The 17,367-nt window shown below is 39.7% G+C and overlaps 1 protein-coding gene across 1 annotated transcript in view; it reads right to left on the minus strand.

Annotated features, from left to right (window-relative positions):
• The window catches only part of CD2AP (CD2 associated protein), a 118,153-nt gene extending 102,063 nt beyond the window's left edge, over positions 1-16,090 (minus strand). Inside the window, exon 1 of the mRNA XM_063442050.1 lies at positions 15,706-16,090. Within this exon, the coding sequence (XP_063298120.1) occupies positions 15,706-15,709 (4 nt within the window). The 5' untranslated portion in view covers positions 15,710-16,090. The remainder of the gene's footprint in view (positions 1-15,705) is intronic.
• Between the last annotated feature and the right edge of the window lie 1,277 nt (positions 16,091-17,367).

Consider the following 17,367-nt stretch of genomic DNA (forward strand, 5'->3'; position numbering starts at 1 on the left):
TGAATGCAGTGTGTGTGTGTATGAATGCAGTGTGTGTGTGTGTGTGTATGAATGCGTGTGTGTGTGTGTGTGTATGAATGCAGTGTGTGTGTGTGTGTATGAATGCAGTGTGTGTGTGTATGAATGCAGTGTGTGTGTGTGTGTATGAATGCAGTGTTTGTGTGTGTGTGTGTGTGTGTGTATGTATGAATGCAGTGTGTGTGTATGTATGAATGCAGTGTGTGTGTGTGTGTGTGTGTGTGTATGAATGCAGTGTGTGTGTGTGTGTGTGTATGAATGCAGTGTGTGTGTGTGTGTGTGTATGAATGCAGTGTGTGTGTGTATGTATGAATGCAGTGTGTGTGTGTGTATGAATGCAGTGTGTGTGTGTGTATGTATGAATGCAGTGTGTGTGTGTGAATGCAGTGTGTGTGTGTGAATGCAGTGTGTGTGAATGCAGTGTGTGTGTGTATGAATGCAGTGTGTGTGTGTGTGTGTGTGTGTGTGTATGAATGCAGTGTGTGTGTGTGTGTGTGTGTGTGTATGAATGCAGTGTGTGTGTGTGTGTGTGTATGAATGCAGTGTGTGTGTGTGTGTGTGTATGAATGCAGTGTGTGTGTGTGTGTGTGTATGAATGCAGTGTGTGTGTGTGTGTGTGTATGAATGCAGTGTGTGTGTGTGTGTGTATGAATGCAGTGTGTGTGTGTGTGTGTGTATGAATGCAGTGTGTGTGTGTGTGTGTGTGTATGAATGCAGTGTGTGTGTGTGTGTGTATGAATGCAGTGTGTGTGTGTGTGTGTGTATGAATGCAGTGTGTGTGTGTATGTATGTATGAATGCAGTGTGTGTGTATGAATGCAGTGTGTGTGTGTGTGTGTATGTATGAATGCAGTGTGTGTGTGTGTATGAATGCAGTGTGTGTATGAATGCAGTGTGTGTATGAATGCAGTGTGTGTGTGTATGAATGCAGTGTGTGTGTGTGTGTGTGTGTGTGTATGAATGCAGTGTGTGTTGCAGAGCCTTGGTGGGGGGTGGGCATTTTTATTATTATTTTTTTTTTATTATTTTAATAATTTTGTTGTATTATTTTTTATTTTATTATTATTATTATTATTTTTTTCGTCCCCCCCTCCCTGCTTGATACATGGCAGGGAGGGGGGCTCTCACTCCCTGGTGGTCCAGTGGCATTGGCAGTTCAGTGAAGGTGGCTGGCAGGAAGCACTTACCTCTTCTGCAGCTGCTGTCAGCTCCCTTCTCCTCCGCGCCGGTCCGGTCAGCTCCCTCTGCAAGTCCCAGTGTAAGTCTCGCGGCCGCGCTATGACCCCCGCGGCTCTCGCGAGACTTACACTGGGAGCTGACAGAGGAGCAGACCGGACCGGCGCGGAGGAGAAGGGAGCTGCAGGAGAGGTAAGTAAACGCTCCCTGCAAGCCCCCAGTCTGTATTATGGCAATATAAATTGCCATAATACAGACATTGACTCGAGTATAAGTCAAGTTGGGGTTTTTCAGCACAAAAAACGTGCTGAAAAACTCGACTTATACTAGAGTATATACGGTATATTCTTGTTTCCAAACTACTGCAAATATTTTTTCCCCAAGTACAAAGACTGGTGGGGGCACTAGTTCAAGTGCCTCTAAGGACAAGCCTCCACTGACGTGCAGCATTTCTACTTGAAACACATCCAGCACACCTGGAAAAATTGAAGATTATATTAGCTTTAGTGTACTAATAATCTTAATTTTAGTAATGACAGGAAGCGAATATTTTGCTGCTGGAGATTTTCAGTAAAGAGAGTTATGCAAATATGAAGCCTCCTTTCATGTTGTAAAATTATGTCTATACAAAAACTATGTATGTCGTCATTGTGCACAGAGTGCTATTGACAGATGTAATGAGTTTCTCCCTTGGAGGCAGCATGACTGCAAAGGTGAAGCTTGTTTGACATGTAGTAGAAATGGCTTACAATGCACTATAGCCACAACAACCTATGCATTAAATGCTAGCATGCACTTTATCAAGTCCACACTTAAAACGCCGCTCTAGTCTACATATCACGGAACGCACCATGCCGGAGAGATGCTCACACGTGCTAACACAAGCTCCAACTTAGAAACATCCAGTGTTAGTGGAGGCGGAAAGCGGTGCTCGGTGGATGCTATCTTCAAAAAAGTTTTGACTACTTAGAATGGGGGGAGAGCGTAAAGATATTTAATGAGATGTAGTGTATGTGTAAGAGACATCCTCAAATGGGCATCGGCATTCTAGCGAACACTCGGCACTATGACCTTTGGAGGAGTGCAGTTCGACTCTCACAATTGACAAACTATCTGCCAAAATGAATATGTTTCAGAAGAAAGTATCAATATGTGTATCAGAAGGAGAAGTCAGCCTGACCGTTTGATTCTGGTTATCTATAAATATTGGGATACAAAAGACATTTCTGCATAGTGTACATCAAGAGAATGATAGGTTTATAAAATCACGCCTAACAGTATTAATCCTTTAATAACAAAGGATATGTTTCAAAAGGAAAAAACTGGGAAGACCAGAACAGATTTTGAACACTCCACCTTTTTTGATGCAACGCACTTCAAAAATAAAAATCTCTAAATGTCATTTTAGAAACCTTTTAAGCCTGTGTTAAAAATAGAAGGCAATAACTTTTATTCTGGATAATAAATAAGTGTTGGAAAATATCATGATATTTATATAAATAATTATATCGGATAGTCACGATATATATCTGCTATATCACAATTCTTTTTCAAAAACGAGAGACACTATGCTTCGTGCATAAATGACTTGCAATCGTGCAGTCTATTATTGTTCGATATTAAAATAATTATAATGGGGGGAGGGGAATGAGAGCTTCATTAATCATTTAAAATAATAAGGTCTAATTCAGTGAAGGGGACCTGTCCCCATAAATCTAGTAATTAGTTTGTACCTTAGATGCACATTTTAAGTTGACTGTTACTAAACCTTTGAATAACATAATCCAATTCACTGATCTAAATCCCAATTTCCTAAAGTTTAACAACATTAAAGTTTAATGCACATAGTGGGCAACAAAAATACTTTTTTGATCAAATATTTGAATTATTACGGCTTGCAACTTAAATGTCATTGGCACTCCATCTCCTAGTATCAAGTCAGTCAGTAGAACAAGAGGAGGAATCAGAAATCCAATTGTCAGAAGGGTGTTCTTCTTGAAACTAAATTGTTCACACAGGTGTAGCTAGTTAGCCTTTATTGTTTTCCAATCACCCTTGCCCCACTGCTGAGAGTCTTGAAAGTTGGCTGATTTCCACAAAGTCAGTGGAGGGATTGTACGGAATTGCTTTCCAAATAGAAAAGCTGGAAAGGGTAGACTGAAAGTTGTTAGAGCCGTAACAATAGGTACAAAATTGGGATTCAGTGGCGTTAAGTACTTAAGTGCCAACTGTTTCTGTCTTTCAATTAGATTGATTCAACAGAACCTGTGATCACACGTTTGCTAGGTAGTGAACTTGCCCTAATGCCATTTTTCTACGCTTCCCAACCGGATTCTTTAATAAATATTAACTACTAATTAATTAAAAATACTTAAATTTTAACAAGTTAAATTTTTAAAAAGGTAAATTATTTCATATGTAAAAGACTAAAAGTACAGCAAGGCCCTAATTATTTAAATTAAAATCTGGTGATTCGGTTGATATATATCATCCAACCCTGTAATAAATGTTCATATTTCAGCGTGAAGGTACAGGCAGACACTGTCTGCCACTGTTACCCACACAAAGGAATTCACTGGGGTACTACTGCATGCAAACCATTTCAGGCCAAAGAAGCTCACTAGGAAACAGGTGATTAGAATATTTTTTTTTTTCCAAATGTATCTACTACAGTCTAAAATACTGAAATAGAATGTAAAAACTGACTCACAATATTTTAAAGTGCTCCAGTGAAGAAAGTGCAGTTTTTATGACACTTAAATGAATAACTTCCTTTCATTTGTAGAGACCCCAAAGACCTCCTCAAAATGATCTTAAACAAATATTAATGTACAAGAATAGGGGTAATCCTGCCAGGGAAGAAATGGCACAAGAAATGCAAAAATGTACAGCAAGGTAATCGTTAATTATATACTCCAAACGCCACTCACATTTTAAAAAATAGATCAAAAGAGCCTTCAATGTAAGAGATGTTGATCTGTTCCAGGTCTTGAGCTTTATTTAGCTTTAAATCCACAGATCCTTTAAGAAAACGCCAAAGAAAAAAGGTGATGTTTTGGCCACACATCACCTTTGTTTGAGAATGACAATTGCATTTATTAGGTAAACCGTTTGGTTTGCCGTTTGTGCATGCCGTGGCGGTTGCATTTAGGTGGTTTGGGGAATACGCTTCTGGTTATTATTTTAATTTCACTTAGAATTGTTAAAATCTCACATTTTAGTGAAAACCTTCTTTCACCATCAAAACGGCAGTCTCCTGCAGAGTGTATGTGCTCTGAGTGTCCCTTTAAAAGCTATTTTAAGTGTTCCAGTCAGCCACAGAGTGGAAACTAGGACATGGCTATCAACCAATTTAAACAGTCAAAGCTGTCTGAACAAACGTGTATAAGGCAGAGGGTATATATAAGGCAGAGTCCCTGACGAGATCAGTATTTACAAAACAGAATGTCATGTGATCAGGGCTTTGTTTTTGTTGTAATCACATTGAAAGGCTATGGAACTAGAGGATAAACCAAAAACAAAAAAAAGGCATTTATACTAACAGTCTTCAGATACTGCTAAATGGTTACAGGAAAAAGGAACACAAGAATGACCAATGGACTTACAGTCCAGAAAACACAGAAAGGCCCTTTTAAATTTGAGTAGATAAAAACACAATTTATTAGATTATAATATAGAAGGACATAAATAACAGCAGATATAGATGGGTGATGGGGGGGGGGGGGGGGAGGAGGGTTCTAGGTAATGGAAGCTGGTTTGAAAAAAATGAGTTATAAGGCAGGAAAATATGCCCCACACAAAGGCGCTTTAGCAGCCCCGAAAAGCGCGTTGGGCTTTCTTTCTATTTTCTTTTAACTCGCTGCACATTTGTTTTTGCACTTGTGGTAGTTTTGTGAGGGACTTTGCAGAGATTTATGTGAGGGTAGCTCATACTTTGGGGGGGGGGGGGCACATAGGACATGTTTATGGCAGCATGGATGGTTCAAATATTCATATAGGCAGCTCACAGCCTTCTCCTGTCTTATTCTCTTTTTTAAATCTGCTTTTTGAAGGCTTAGCCACCTATTCGTTGGCTACATTATAAGGACAAATTTACAAACAGCTCTTTGGGTGGTTACATAGTGTTTACTCCACCTCTGTAGCAAATGTATAGGTCCTTATGTGTCCAATCAACCTGAGGCATATTTGTTGAAATACACAGATATTTTATTTGAGGGTATTATTGTCATATACCCAGTTTCTTTTGGACTTTTTAGTCCACTGTAGTGTTTAACCCTATGATTATTGTCCATCAGGTTGGTTGTACCACTGTGTATATTTTCTTGCCTTCTAACTCATTTTCTCAAACCAGCTTCCATTACCTAGAATTATTTGTATAGCATTTCAAAGAAAACTTCACAGTGCTATATGGAAAGAGGTAGATAATGAGATAACAGTGGGTTAGAGCCATGTCCGCAGCTCAGTTCATACTGATCTCTCATTGGCTTTGCTGCATACGTAACCTGAAATTAAAGAAAATGTTATGTGAAAATTAGGGAATTGAATTTTCTGAAAAATAGAGCACTGTAGGCACTATAACCATTTCATTGGGTCCTTGGCCCCCCACTACTGAAGGTACAGCTAAGACAGATTACACACTTCCTTATAGCCATACTGATTCAGACCTGCAATGGGCCATGTGATAGCCTGAAAGCAGCCAGTTGAAACTCTCAGCAAATCACAGCAGAGTATTACTGCTCAGGCCAATACTTCCTCATTAACCCAAGAAACACACAGAGGACTGCTGAGGACTCTCGTGGTCAGTTAAACAATGTTTAACAGTGAATGTAAGGACAACGTCAAGGACTCCAGACACTATAACTACTGCAGTGAAATGTCCCTTTAAGTTGTGTTAGTGCAAGGATTATCCCTTTAATTAAGTGACCAAACATTTTCAGCCAATCCATTCTCTCATATACATATGGGACTAGCACAGAGCTTGTGTACTCATTATGTATGTGCGCAGACTTAATTTCAAAAAGGTGTCCAAGTGATTCATTGTCCGTAAAATACTCCAGTGAAGGGATACGCTTGTGAAGCCGCATAATGAATTCCTAAGACATCCAACATGTTTTGGCATGTATAAAGCTTTCACTGCAAAAAGTCAACAAAATGCAGGAGACTTTTGAAGAAAAAAAAAACCAACAACCTGTCAGCTGTTATTGTAACAGTGTATACCTGACTGAACAAACACAAAACAGAGACCATAAATAGGATGGGCGCAGGGTATTCACCAGATCGAGGATCAGTGAAGGAAATTATGATCTGGTGTCCAGGCCATAGGACAGTTTGATTTCTGAAAGCATTTTACAGGCAAACTGCTTCCAATGACCTCACTTCACTGGAGAGAGCGAGAGAGCGAGAGAGCAAGAGAGCAAGAGAGCGAGAGAGCGAGAGAGCCAGTACAAAGGCAACATTTAATGGGAGGCTCCAGACTGAATCTGTGCTCCATTTAAAGGATCACTATAGTGTCAGGAAAACAAAATCGGTTTTCCTGACACTATAGTACCCTGAGGGTGCCCCCACCCTCAGGGTCCCCCTCCCGTGGTACTGAAGGGGTTAAAACCCCTTCAGTTACTCACATTCTTCCCTTACCTCTCCTCCCCTGCCGACGTCAGCTCCCCCATCTGACGTCAGCGGAATGCGCATGCTCGGCAGTGCCGCGCGCGCACATTCAAAGTGTCCATAGGAAAGCATTTTTCAATGCTTTCCTATGGACGCTTTGCGTGATGGAGGCATAATATGCCTCTAGTGTCGCAGATGCGTCTCTAGTGGCTATCCAGAAGACAGCCACTGGAGGCTGGCTTAACCCCAAATGTAAACATAGCAGTTTCTCTGACACTGCTATGTTTACAGCAGGCAGGGTTAACCCTAGAAGAACCAGGCACCCAGACCACTTCATTGAGCTGAAGTGGTCTGGGTGACTATAGCGTCCCTTTAATGAATAATGCCAATACAGCATTTAAATATACATAAAACAGTATTTAAAAAAAATACTATTTGGCAAGCAATTTAATTTTTCCAAGATCTCTTTTTGCAGTCACTCAACCAACAAGGACGTTTCTGAGCAGTTTTAGTCAGAGGTCTTGACTGTTATGGTCTTTAACTGTTATGGAAATACTGTGTACAAATGCCAGTGCTCAAACCACTGCACATGGTTTTTTTATGGAAAGATATTTAAGCCTAACTTAGCTATTTGTGATCCTTCACCTTCTCATGTCATGGACCTGGAAAAGAGAGATAATATACTAGCCAATGAAATTGTTACGTTTTATCCATTGAATGAAAGGTCTATAAGACCCCTGACTTTTTGCCTAAAGGGAAATTATAAGCTCCAAGACCTCTTCAGTTCAATAGAGTGGTCTGGGTGCAGTGTCCCAGGCCCCTTAACCCTGCAATTGTAATTATAATAAACTGCAATAATTATCTTGGAGAGCTAACTCCACCTCTAGTGGCTTCCAGACAGCCACTCAACGGGCTTCAGGATGGTTAGACGACACTTGATCGCCTGATGCTGGTCATCGGCTGGTACTAATGCGAGCGTGGCGGTCAACGCGCATGCACATTAGGGGTCTGCCTCCCACCGGCTGATGCCGGCGTTGCAAGTGCGAAGACAGAGGGTGAATCACCACCGATGGACATAAGTGCAGGAATCATGTATGCTATCTGCCTGTCAAAAGCTGACCGAGACCTGTCTTGCTCAGACCCAGGCGTATATTGTCAACAGGTCACTCAGAAGTACCCTCTAGTAGGAATATCATCCTATACAATTTCATTGTACAAAAATCTTACTAGTGACAGTGCCTCTTAATGCTTCAGTATGGTTTTTCCATTTAAAGGGGGAGAGTCATCGGTTTATCCCTTTAAGAAGAAAACACATTTCTGGTGAAAAAGTAAAATAAGTATTTCTTGGATAACAAATATCCATTCGTCATTGCTAACAACGGCACTGCTGATGTTAATTAGCTTCAATTTACATGGCGCTCAGTATTTTAGGGCCTATAAATGCCAAAGGCAGTCATGATTTCACTTATCAATAACCGCGGGAAAAACAGTTTCATACACTGGAAGGACAAACTCTGTAATAAAAGTAGAGCTGCTTAAACTACCCCTCAGTTCAGAAATTCCATCAGGCAATCTTCCTTAAGGGACACCGTATGCACTATAACCATTTCATCTCATCGAGTCTCCTGGCACGGTCCCTCCATTCACCGTTAAACCTTATATAAGCAGTTTAACACTGAATGATGCTTCCTGGCTTTCCATAGCCCCGCCCGCATTGGAGGTGCAGCTAAAGCAGAGGTTACACACATCCTTTGAGCCATACCAATTCATACCAGCAATGGGTGAGATGATAGGCTAAATGCAGTCACCTGACACTCTCAGCCACCTATTGCTACTCAAGCTGCTGGGAAGTCTTAGCTAGGCAGGAGCTCTGGGCAATTGCTGCCTCGAGTTTAGTGCAAATAATTTAACCAAACCCGGAAGTAACAGGACCTGGTGTCTGCTTGAAAAGCCAGGGGGTGTAACCAGTATAATTTAATTTTAAAAAAAATGACAATTTCTATTGAAATCTGCAAATTAAAAAAAAAAAACTCTTTACACATAAAGCTTTTTATCAAGCTAAAGTGCTTTAGGGGTCTGGAGTGTCCCTTTAAATAGTGAATGGAAGAATGGCACCAGGGAATTCCAGGTATTGTATCCTCTTCAATTATATAACGCAGTTCCAATACCAGCAATGTCCTTCCAGTTTCAGGCAGGTTAATAAGGCTTTATTTTTTTCTTCCAAGTATGAAAAGTGCGGCTTTGATATAACATTTTGGGGACTGCACAAACAGTATCAAACACAAAAGCAAAGATAAGCAATCTGCTTTTTTCCCCAAGTACTGCAAGCACTCAATATTTTTAAACAAGGAAATATTTTCTTAGTCTAAAAGAATCTGTATTTGGAAAGCTTGTCTATAAAACGTTAAAGGGACACTAAGCAGCATGCAGTATGGAGAAAAAACAATGGGGAACAGTGTCTCCAAGAACCCAAAGTCCTGCCCCTTTTCCAATTGTGGCCCCGCTAAATTATGAAGATCATAAAAATGAATTAAACAGAAAAAGGGCTTTTGATGTAGTAGTTATGGTACTTGGGATGTTCCTTTAAAGACAACCTATCAGATAAGGGGACACTAGGCACCATAACCACTTCACCTCATTAAAGTGGTTATAGTGCCTGGAGTCCCCAAACTGTGTCCTTTGTTTTATTATTAGATCATTTCCTAACAGCTAAGATGAAGTTGCATTCTGTGTAAACCAAGCACTCTCAGCCTATCACTGCTTGCCATTGCTGGCATGATTTGGTATGGTGTAAGGCAGAGCGTAACACAGTCTTATCCACTTCATCAGAGGAGGCCAGCGTGAGGGCACCAAGTGAACCGGATTCATTGTTATAACATGCGTAAATGGTTTAACAATGGAACCGGGTATGGCACCAAAGGACTCTATGCAAAAACAATTTCAATGAGTTGAAGTGGTTATGGTGTTTAACGTTTCACTTTAAACTCAAGCAAAGTAACCATAATTGAAAAGGGCAGCCTGGCTCCCTGATGGCCTGACTCTACTAGGCAGAAACTTAAATTCAGCACTTTTGAACTTTTGAAGAAAAACAAACACTCTGTCTGTACCGTTTTAACGAGGTAATTAATCCAGAGTCATAGATTATGGCTTTTGCGACTTTCAATGGGGGATGTCATTGCACTCCTGGTACGGTTTGGTTCTTTTAAAGCGTTTTTTTTACTGGGGTCTTTGCATATTTTGCATAGACCAGCAATGGTGACATTGAAGCTTGGGATGTGATGGCCCTGGGGATACAACAGAGGTGAGTTACACTTGACATTTCATCTGCCAGGTGCCCAACAAAACGCTGTGCTCTTGCAAATGCACAAGAGCACGACACTGATATGCGAGACCTCCTCTGCAATGAGAAAGATAATCCCAGATCCCTAGATCCATCGCTAGCGACGGCTGCGGAAGTAAAACATGATGGCGGTAGCTCTGCGGTTTGTTCAGTTTTGCCAGCTTGAGGCTTTATCATAAATCAAGGTAGTCTCTACGGTGTCTTAGGAATTTTTTTTGACTGCGTTGGAATATTAAACACTTGTACACACTACTGAAGAAACAAGACTGGAGTTAACCACCTATGATAAATGAATTAAGAGACCGTAGTGTGGTATAGAAGTTGCACATCACATTGCTTACATGCATAGTATACACAAGTGACACTCATAAAACCAAGATGAAAGTAAGTTATCTGTAATTTTCTACTTCAGTATTGCTATCATATCTTACAGTAAATGGAAGGTGTCTCTCCAGTAATGTAATTTATACAACACACTAAAGGAATGATTAGCAGAATGATAGCTCTATAAGATTTCAAGCTAATATCACACTGCCAGACATTGCTTATTGGCCATATATAAACATTTTATGTCTACGTCATCTATGAATATCTACATTACAAGAAATAGCAATCCCAGGATCTATCCCATAATTTGTGATCATTTGCAAAAAGAAAATGCTTAATGGCTGTCAGTAGCCATCTTCAGATTCCCCTGACATCATTCCTGGAAATGCAAACAATACTTTTAACAAGGGTAGCCAAACGGTAGATGCCCCAGATGTAGAACTACAACTCCCATGATACACTGCATGCCTTAGGAATGGCAAAGAATCATGGAAGCTGTAGTTTTAAAACATTTGGGGATCTACCTTTTGGGAACCTCAGCTTTAAAATATACAAAGAGGGGATTTTAATGCACCATTAACTAAAACGTCTAATTTCACACCCCAACCTGCAGGCTTAACCATAGTCTGTAAAATGTTCAAAAAGCTTCCATTCTGTATTCCATATATATTACCATTGTAACTCTAATCACTGCTGGCTCTTTTAGATGTTGCACAATACAGGTTTCTTGCGACTATTTCAGCGCAGAAATGTTACCAATTTCCTTGTAGATTTTAGCGTGCCTAAAATTAGATCTTTGCACAAGCATTTCCTCTGCATTATGCTTTGGGTGCCAATGCACACAGCTGCCTCGCACATCTCTTCAAACTATCACCAGAACACTTATTGGAAGAGAAACTGTTTTGGCAACAGTATTTACAAATAAAATGATTGGGACAAAGAACAAACATCTTTACACAAAAAGGCCATTAAATCTCCCAACTAGAAAAGGGAAAACAGACGCACATCATAATCCTATGTTTCATTGGTAAACACAATCCCTTTTCAATAGCAATACAGATGCACCTGTCAGAAAAAAAAAAACACAATATAGACAGTAGACAAGAATGAAGTTTACACAACACACGATATATTAAAATTAAGTGACCTTCTCACTAAACGGTATATTGATATGAGCTGAGAACAGTTCAATTTAAAGGGACACTATAGTAACCTGAACAACTTTAGCTTAATGAAGCAGTTTTGGTGTATATAACATGCCCCTGCAGTCTCACTGCTCAATCCTCTGCCATTTAGGAGTTAAATCCCATTGTTTATGAACCCTAGTCACACCTCCCTACATGTGACTTGCACAGCCTTCCATAAACACTTCCTGTAAAGAGAGCCCTATTTAGGCTTTCTTTATTGCAAGTTCTGTTTAAGATTTTCTTATCCCCTGCTATGTTAATAGCTTGCTAGACCCTGCAAGAGCCTCCTGTATGTGATTAAAGTTCAATTTAGAGATTGAGATAGTTATTTAAGGTAAATTACATCTGTTTAAAAGTGAAACCAGTTTTTTTTTCATGCAGGCTCTGTCAATCATAGCCATGGGAGGTGTGTGGCTAGGGCTGCATAAACAGAAACAAAGTGATTTAACTCCTAAATGACAGTGAATTAAGCAGTGAAATTGCAGTGGAATGATCTATACACTAAAACTGCTTTATTTAGCTAAAGTAATTTAGGTGACTATAGTGTTCCTTTAAATAGAAATGTAGTTGGATTCAGGCAGTGATTTTGAGCTATTTGGCCCTCATTTTGAAGCAGACTGTTGGGTAACCACAACACATTGTTAATGTTTAAACCCTCACATTTCCTGTTAATATTGTTTTATTTTGCTACATGTATTGTAGCTATACAGGAACAACAAACAGACATTCTGACACACATTCTGTAATAGAGTCACTAACTGCATCATTGTATCTAAACCACATCTTAAAGGGAAACTCCAGTGCCAGAAAAACGATCCGTTTTTCTGGCACTGGAGGGTCCCTCTCTCTCCCACCCACCAATCCCCAGTTACTGAAGGGGTAAAAACCCCTTCAGTCACTTACCTGGGACAGCGGCGATGTCCCTCGCCGCTGTCTCCGCCTCCGCAACGCTCCTCCTAGTGATTACGTCGGCCGGTGGGCGAGACTAATCTCGCTCACCGGCCGAGGAGACCTAATGCGCATGCGCGGAAATGCCGCGCATGCGCATTACGTCTCCCCATAGGAAAGCATTGAAAAATCATTTCAATGCTTTCCTATGGCCTTTTGAGCGACGCTGGAGGTCCTCACACAGCGTGAGGACGTCCAGCGACGCTCTAGCACAGGAAACCTGTGCTAGAAACAAGGAAGTGACCTCTAGTGGCTGTCTAGTAGACAGCCACTAGAGGTGGAGTTAACCCTGCAATGTAAATATTGCAGTTTATGAAAAACTGCAATAATTACAGTTGCAGGGTTAAGGGTAGTGGGAGTTGGCACCCAGACCACTCCAATGAGCAAAAGTGGTCTGGGTGCCTGGAGTGTCCCTTTAATTCACAATGAACCGACAAATCAATTTAGTGGATGGGATTTTAGTTCATTTGGCTTAAATCGGTTGTACAAAGTCGAATGATTTTAAGATACGCACACTCTCCACAGCATATCAATTAATAAGGGCAGAATGGAGGATTTTGGAAAGGGTTATATATTTAAAAAAAAAATAAAAATCTGTTGTCCTGACTTTTATGCATTTTTTTTTTTTTTTATAGATGCTTAACTGGTGTGGAGAAAAAAAAGTTATTTATTGAAATGTGTATAAACTATATATATTGTCATAGGGCTCCTTTTTATTTTGTCGATATCCTTTTGATGTGCAACATGTTTGGCAAGTAACAGTTGCTGAGAAACTCAATTATAAGTCCCTTGATGTGTTAGATATAATTCTAACCTATCTGCATAGCAAGCTGGAAACTGTAAATTCCTATCTATAACATTACAGGAATTGAGTGAGCAAGCAGGAACAGACTAAATACTGCATAAACATTAGTTAGGACCTAGCAAAACATGTTTGAACAAAAACAAACACTAGAACTAGAAGTAGTATAATTGGTGCTTCGAGACAGAGCACCTCACTGGTATCGTTTTCTGATAGAGAAGAAGAGAATGATTACCTGAGTATGTCCTAACATCATCACCTGGCACAGAAAACTAGTGTGGTATACCAAAAAGACATCTATGCACTATGCCCTAGTAATTCAATATTTATTAAAGGGACACTATAGTCACCAGAACAACTACAGCTTATTGCATTTGTTTTGGTGAGTATAATCATTCCCTTCAGGCTTTTTGCATTAAACACGGTCTTTTTAGAGAAAATGCAGTGTTTACATTACAGCCTAGTGATAACTTCACTGGCCACTCCTCAGATGGCTGCTTGAGGTGCTTCCTGGGGACAGTGTGACTGACATTCAGTGTCTCCACCCTCAGCATGGAGACACTGAACTTCTGATGCTATTCGTCTCTATAAGGAGATGCTGATTGGCCAGGGCTGTGTTTGGCTTGTGCTGGCTCTGTCCCCATTTTCTGCTTCACACTCTCAGCCAATCCTATGGGAAAGCATTGTGATTGGCTGTGATCAACACATCTGATGATGTCAGCCAAGAAGGCAGACCCAGCAGCAGACTGGAATAAAGGTAAGATTTTACTAGATGTAAGGGTGTTAGGGGGGGGCTGGATGGTGTTTTAACATTAGAAGGTCAGGAATTTAATAAAATAAAGGAATATAATATTCCTTTAATTTATCTGCTACAAGATTCTACATACTATAAGGCAATTTACTCCCAGAGTTGTGCCTGAAGAAGAAAATAATTTTTCAATCCCAAAATGTTTTTGGCGTACTATTTTAATGCCCTGTATTCAACAGGCATCATAGTCCTGACTTAAATGGCCTATACATATTTTATCTGACAAAATACCCACGTAAACATTAGTTTTTCTCTTTCACAGCCTATACAGATATAGATGTGGACTGTATTCCCTTTATAAAAAAACTCATTATCCAAATAGTGAGCCACGGGAGAGAGCAATTCACAATCCATTTATATTTTTAGATACGGTACAATGTCATGGCAAGAAATGGTAAATCGTTCAGTGCTTAATGCATCAGTCACGACTTTCCCATTCAAACAGGTTAATGGCATGTTCTTGGTACCCAGAAGCTACTCAGAAATCACATCTGATGTGCATATGTAATAGAAAACAAATGTTTGCATAAAAGAGGTACTGCGAACTGCTTAAGCATATTAATACATTGTTATAATATTATTATCCTGATCTTCTAGCAGTTACTTAGGTCCCCTCAAGAGAGACCAGGCTGAAAATGAACTGAGTGAGTACATTACTTGCCACATGGGGTAAAGGTGTGTACAGAGAGACATATGCGCCTATTACAGGCCGGAATATCCCCTCAACACATCAAACAATGAACACTTCAGTGGTCTCCACTGCCTGGTACAAGGTTTAGTACATTTGTCTGACACTGCATTCAACAGACAAGTCTGACTCCACCACAATAGTTATTGATCAGTATTGAGGTGGCCTACCCACACCCCATTAACTGGCACAGGGGTCCTACAGACAGACTAAACTGAAAGTTACTGATTACTGAGACAGGGTGCCCTACAGTAAAACAATGCATTCACCCAGGACAGGGCCCTTAAGCCAGAAACCCCTGATCACACATAAATACACATGTGAAGTTTATTTCTGTCAGTATGAGGTGTTTGCCCAAGCATGGCATGTGAACCATAAACATCCTCTCACTACCTGGGTACTTCTCATTCTACAGCTTTGGCACACCACTCCTGTCTGGTACAATTCTCACCCTCCTGCCCTAGGATATCCTTCACCCTCCTGCCCTGGCATACATCTCCGGCTCTGGTGCCATTGTCACCTTCTTGCCTGGCAAACCCTTCCCCCTTCTGACATTGTACACCCCTCACACTCCTGCCCTGGCACAGCCCCTCTCCTGCCCTGGCACAGCCCCTCCCCTGCCCTGGCACAGCCCCTCTCCTGCCCTGGCACAGCCCCTCTCCTGCCCTGGCACAGCCCCTCTCCTGCCCTGGCACAGCCCCTCTCCTGCCCTGGCATAGCCCCTCTCCTGCCCTGGCATAGCCCCTCTCCTGCCCTGGCATAGCCCCTCTCCCTATTCCCAGTACCAGGCTCTCACCAGGTCACTCACCCATGCTGCTGGCAGTGTGCAGTCTCCGGGGTGCGGGCAGCTCTCTCTCTCCCAGGAAGCAGCCTCAGTCCATGCACCCCTCCTGCCTGTCTCTCCCTCCGAGCCGGGAGCCGTGTCCCTCCACCCGTCTCTCCCTCCGAGCCGGGAGCCGTGTCCCTCCGCCTGTCTCTCCTTCCGCGGCGGGTCCCTCCGCCTGTCTCTCCCTCCGAGCCGGGAGCCGTGTCCCTCCGCCTGTCTCTCCCTCCGAGCCGGAAGCCGTGTCCCTCCGCCGCCAAGCTGCCTCCACGACGCCTAGAACGCCAGCTTGCAAACCGGACAGATCACGTGTGCAGAACCGACCAATCAGAATCCGGCGCCCGCTCGCCTAGCGCTATCCTTCATTCCAAGCTGGGAGACTCCGTCCGGTCACTGCTGCCAGGATGAGTGACGTCACCGAAATGGGCGTGTCCTAAACAAGCCTCCTTCCTGAGCCTTGAGCTGGCATGGAGTAGTAATAATAATATAATAATATAATAATAATTATAATAATATAATTATAGAGTAATAATTATAATAATAATAATAAAATAATAATAATAATAATAATAAAAACATAATATAATAATAATAATAATAATATAATCATAATAATATAATAATAATAATAATATAATCATAATAATATGATAATAATAATAATAATAATAATATAATAATAATAAAATAATAATAATATAATAAAAATAATGTAAAATAATACAGTAATAATAATATAATAATAATAATAATAGATTAATAATAATACTAGAATAATAATATAATATTAATATAATATTAATAATAGAGTAATAATATAGTAATACTAATAGAGTAATAATGTAAAAAATAATAGATAAATAATAATATAGTAATAATAATAATAGAGTAATAATAATAATAGAGTAATGATATAGTAATAATAGAGTAATAATAATAATAGAGCAATAATAATAGAGTAATAATAACAGAGTAATAATATAGTAATAATAATAACAGAGTAATAATATAGTAATAGAGTAATAATAACGGAGTAATAATATAGTAATGATAGAGTAATAATAACAGAGTAATAATAACAGAGTAATAATAATAGAGTAATAATGGAGTAATAATAATAAAGTAATAATAACAGAGTAATAACACAGTAATAATAGAGTAATAATAATAGAGTAATAATATAGTAATAATACAGTAATAGTAGAGTAATAATATAGTAATAATAATAGAGTAATAATAACAGAGAAATGATAGAGTAATACTTCATTAACACAGAGTAATAACATAGTAATAATAATAGAGTAATAATATAGTAATAATAGAGTATTAATATAAAAATACTTTGTTAACACAGAGTAAATATAGAGTAAGAGTAATAATAGAATAATACAAATAGAGTAATAATAATACAGTAGTAATAATAATTATAAAATACTAATAGAATAATAATAATAATAGAGTAATAATAGAGTAATAATAGAGTAATAATAATAGTAATAATAGAGTAATAATAACAGAGTAATAACAATATAGGAAAAATAATATAGTAACAGAGTAATAATACTAATAGAGTAGTAATAATAATAGAGTAATAATAATAATAGAGTAATAATAACAGAGTAATAATATAGTAATAATAATAGAGTA

This window comes from Pelobates fuscus, chromosome 2 (assembly GCF_036172605.1).
Source record: "Pelobates fuscus isolate aPelFus1 chromosome 2, aPelFus1.pri, whole genome shotgun sequence".
Lineage (NCBI taxonomy): Eukaryota > Metazoa > Chordata > Amphibia > Anura > Pelobatidae > Pelobates > Pelobates fuscus.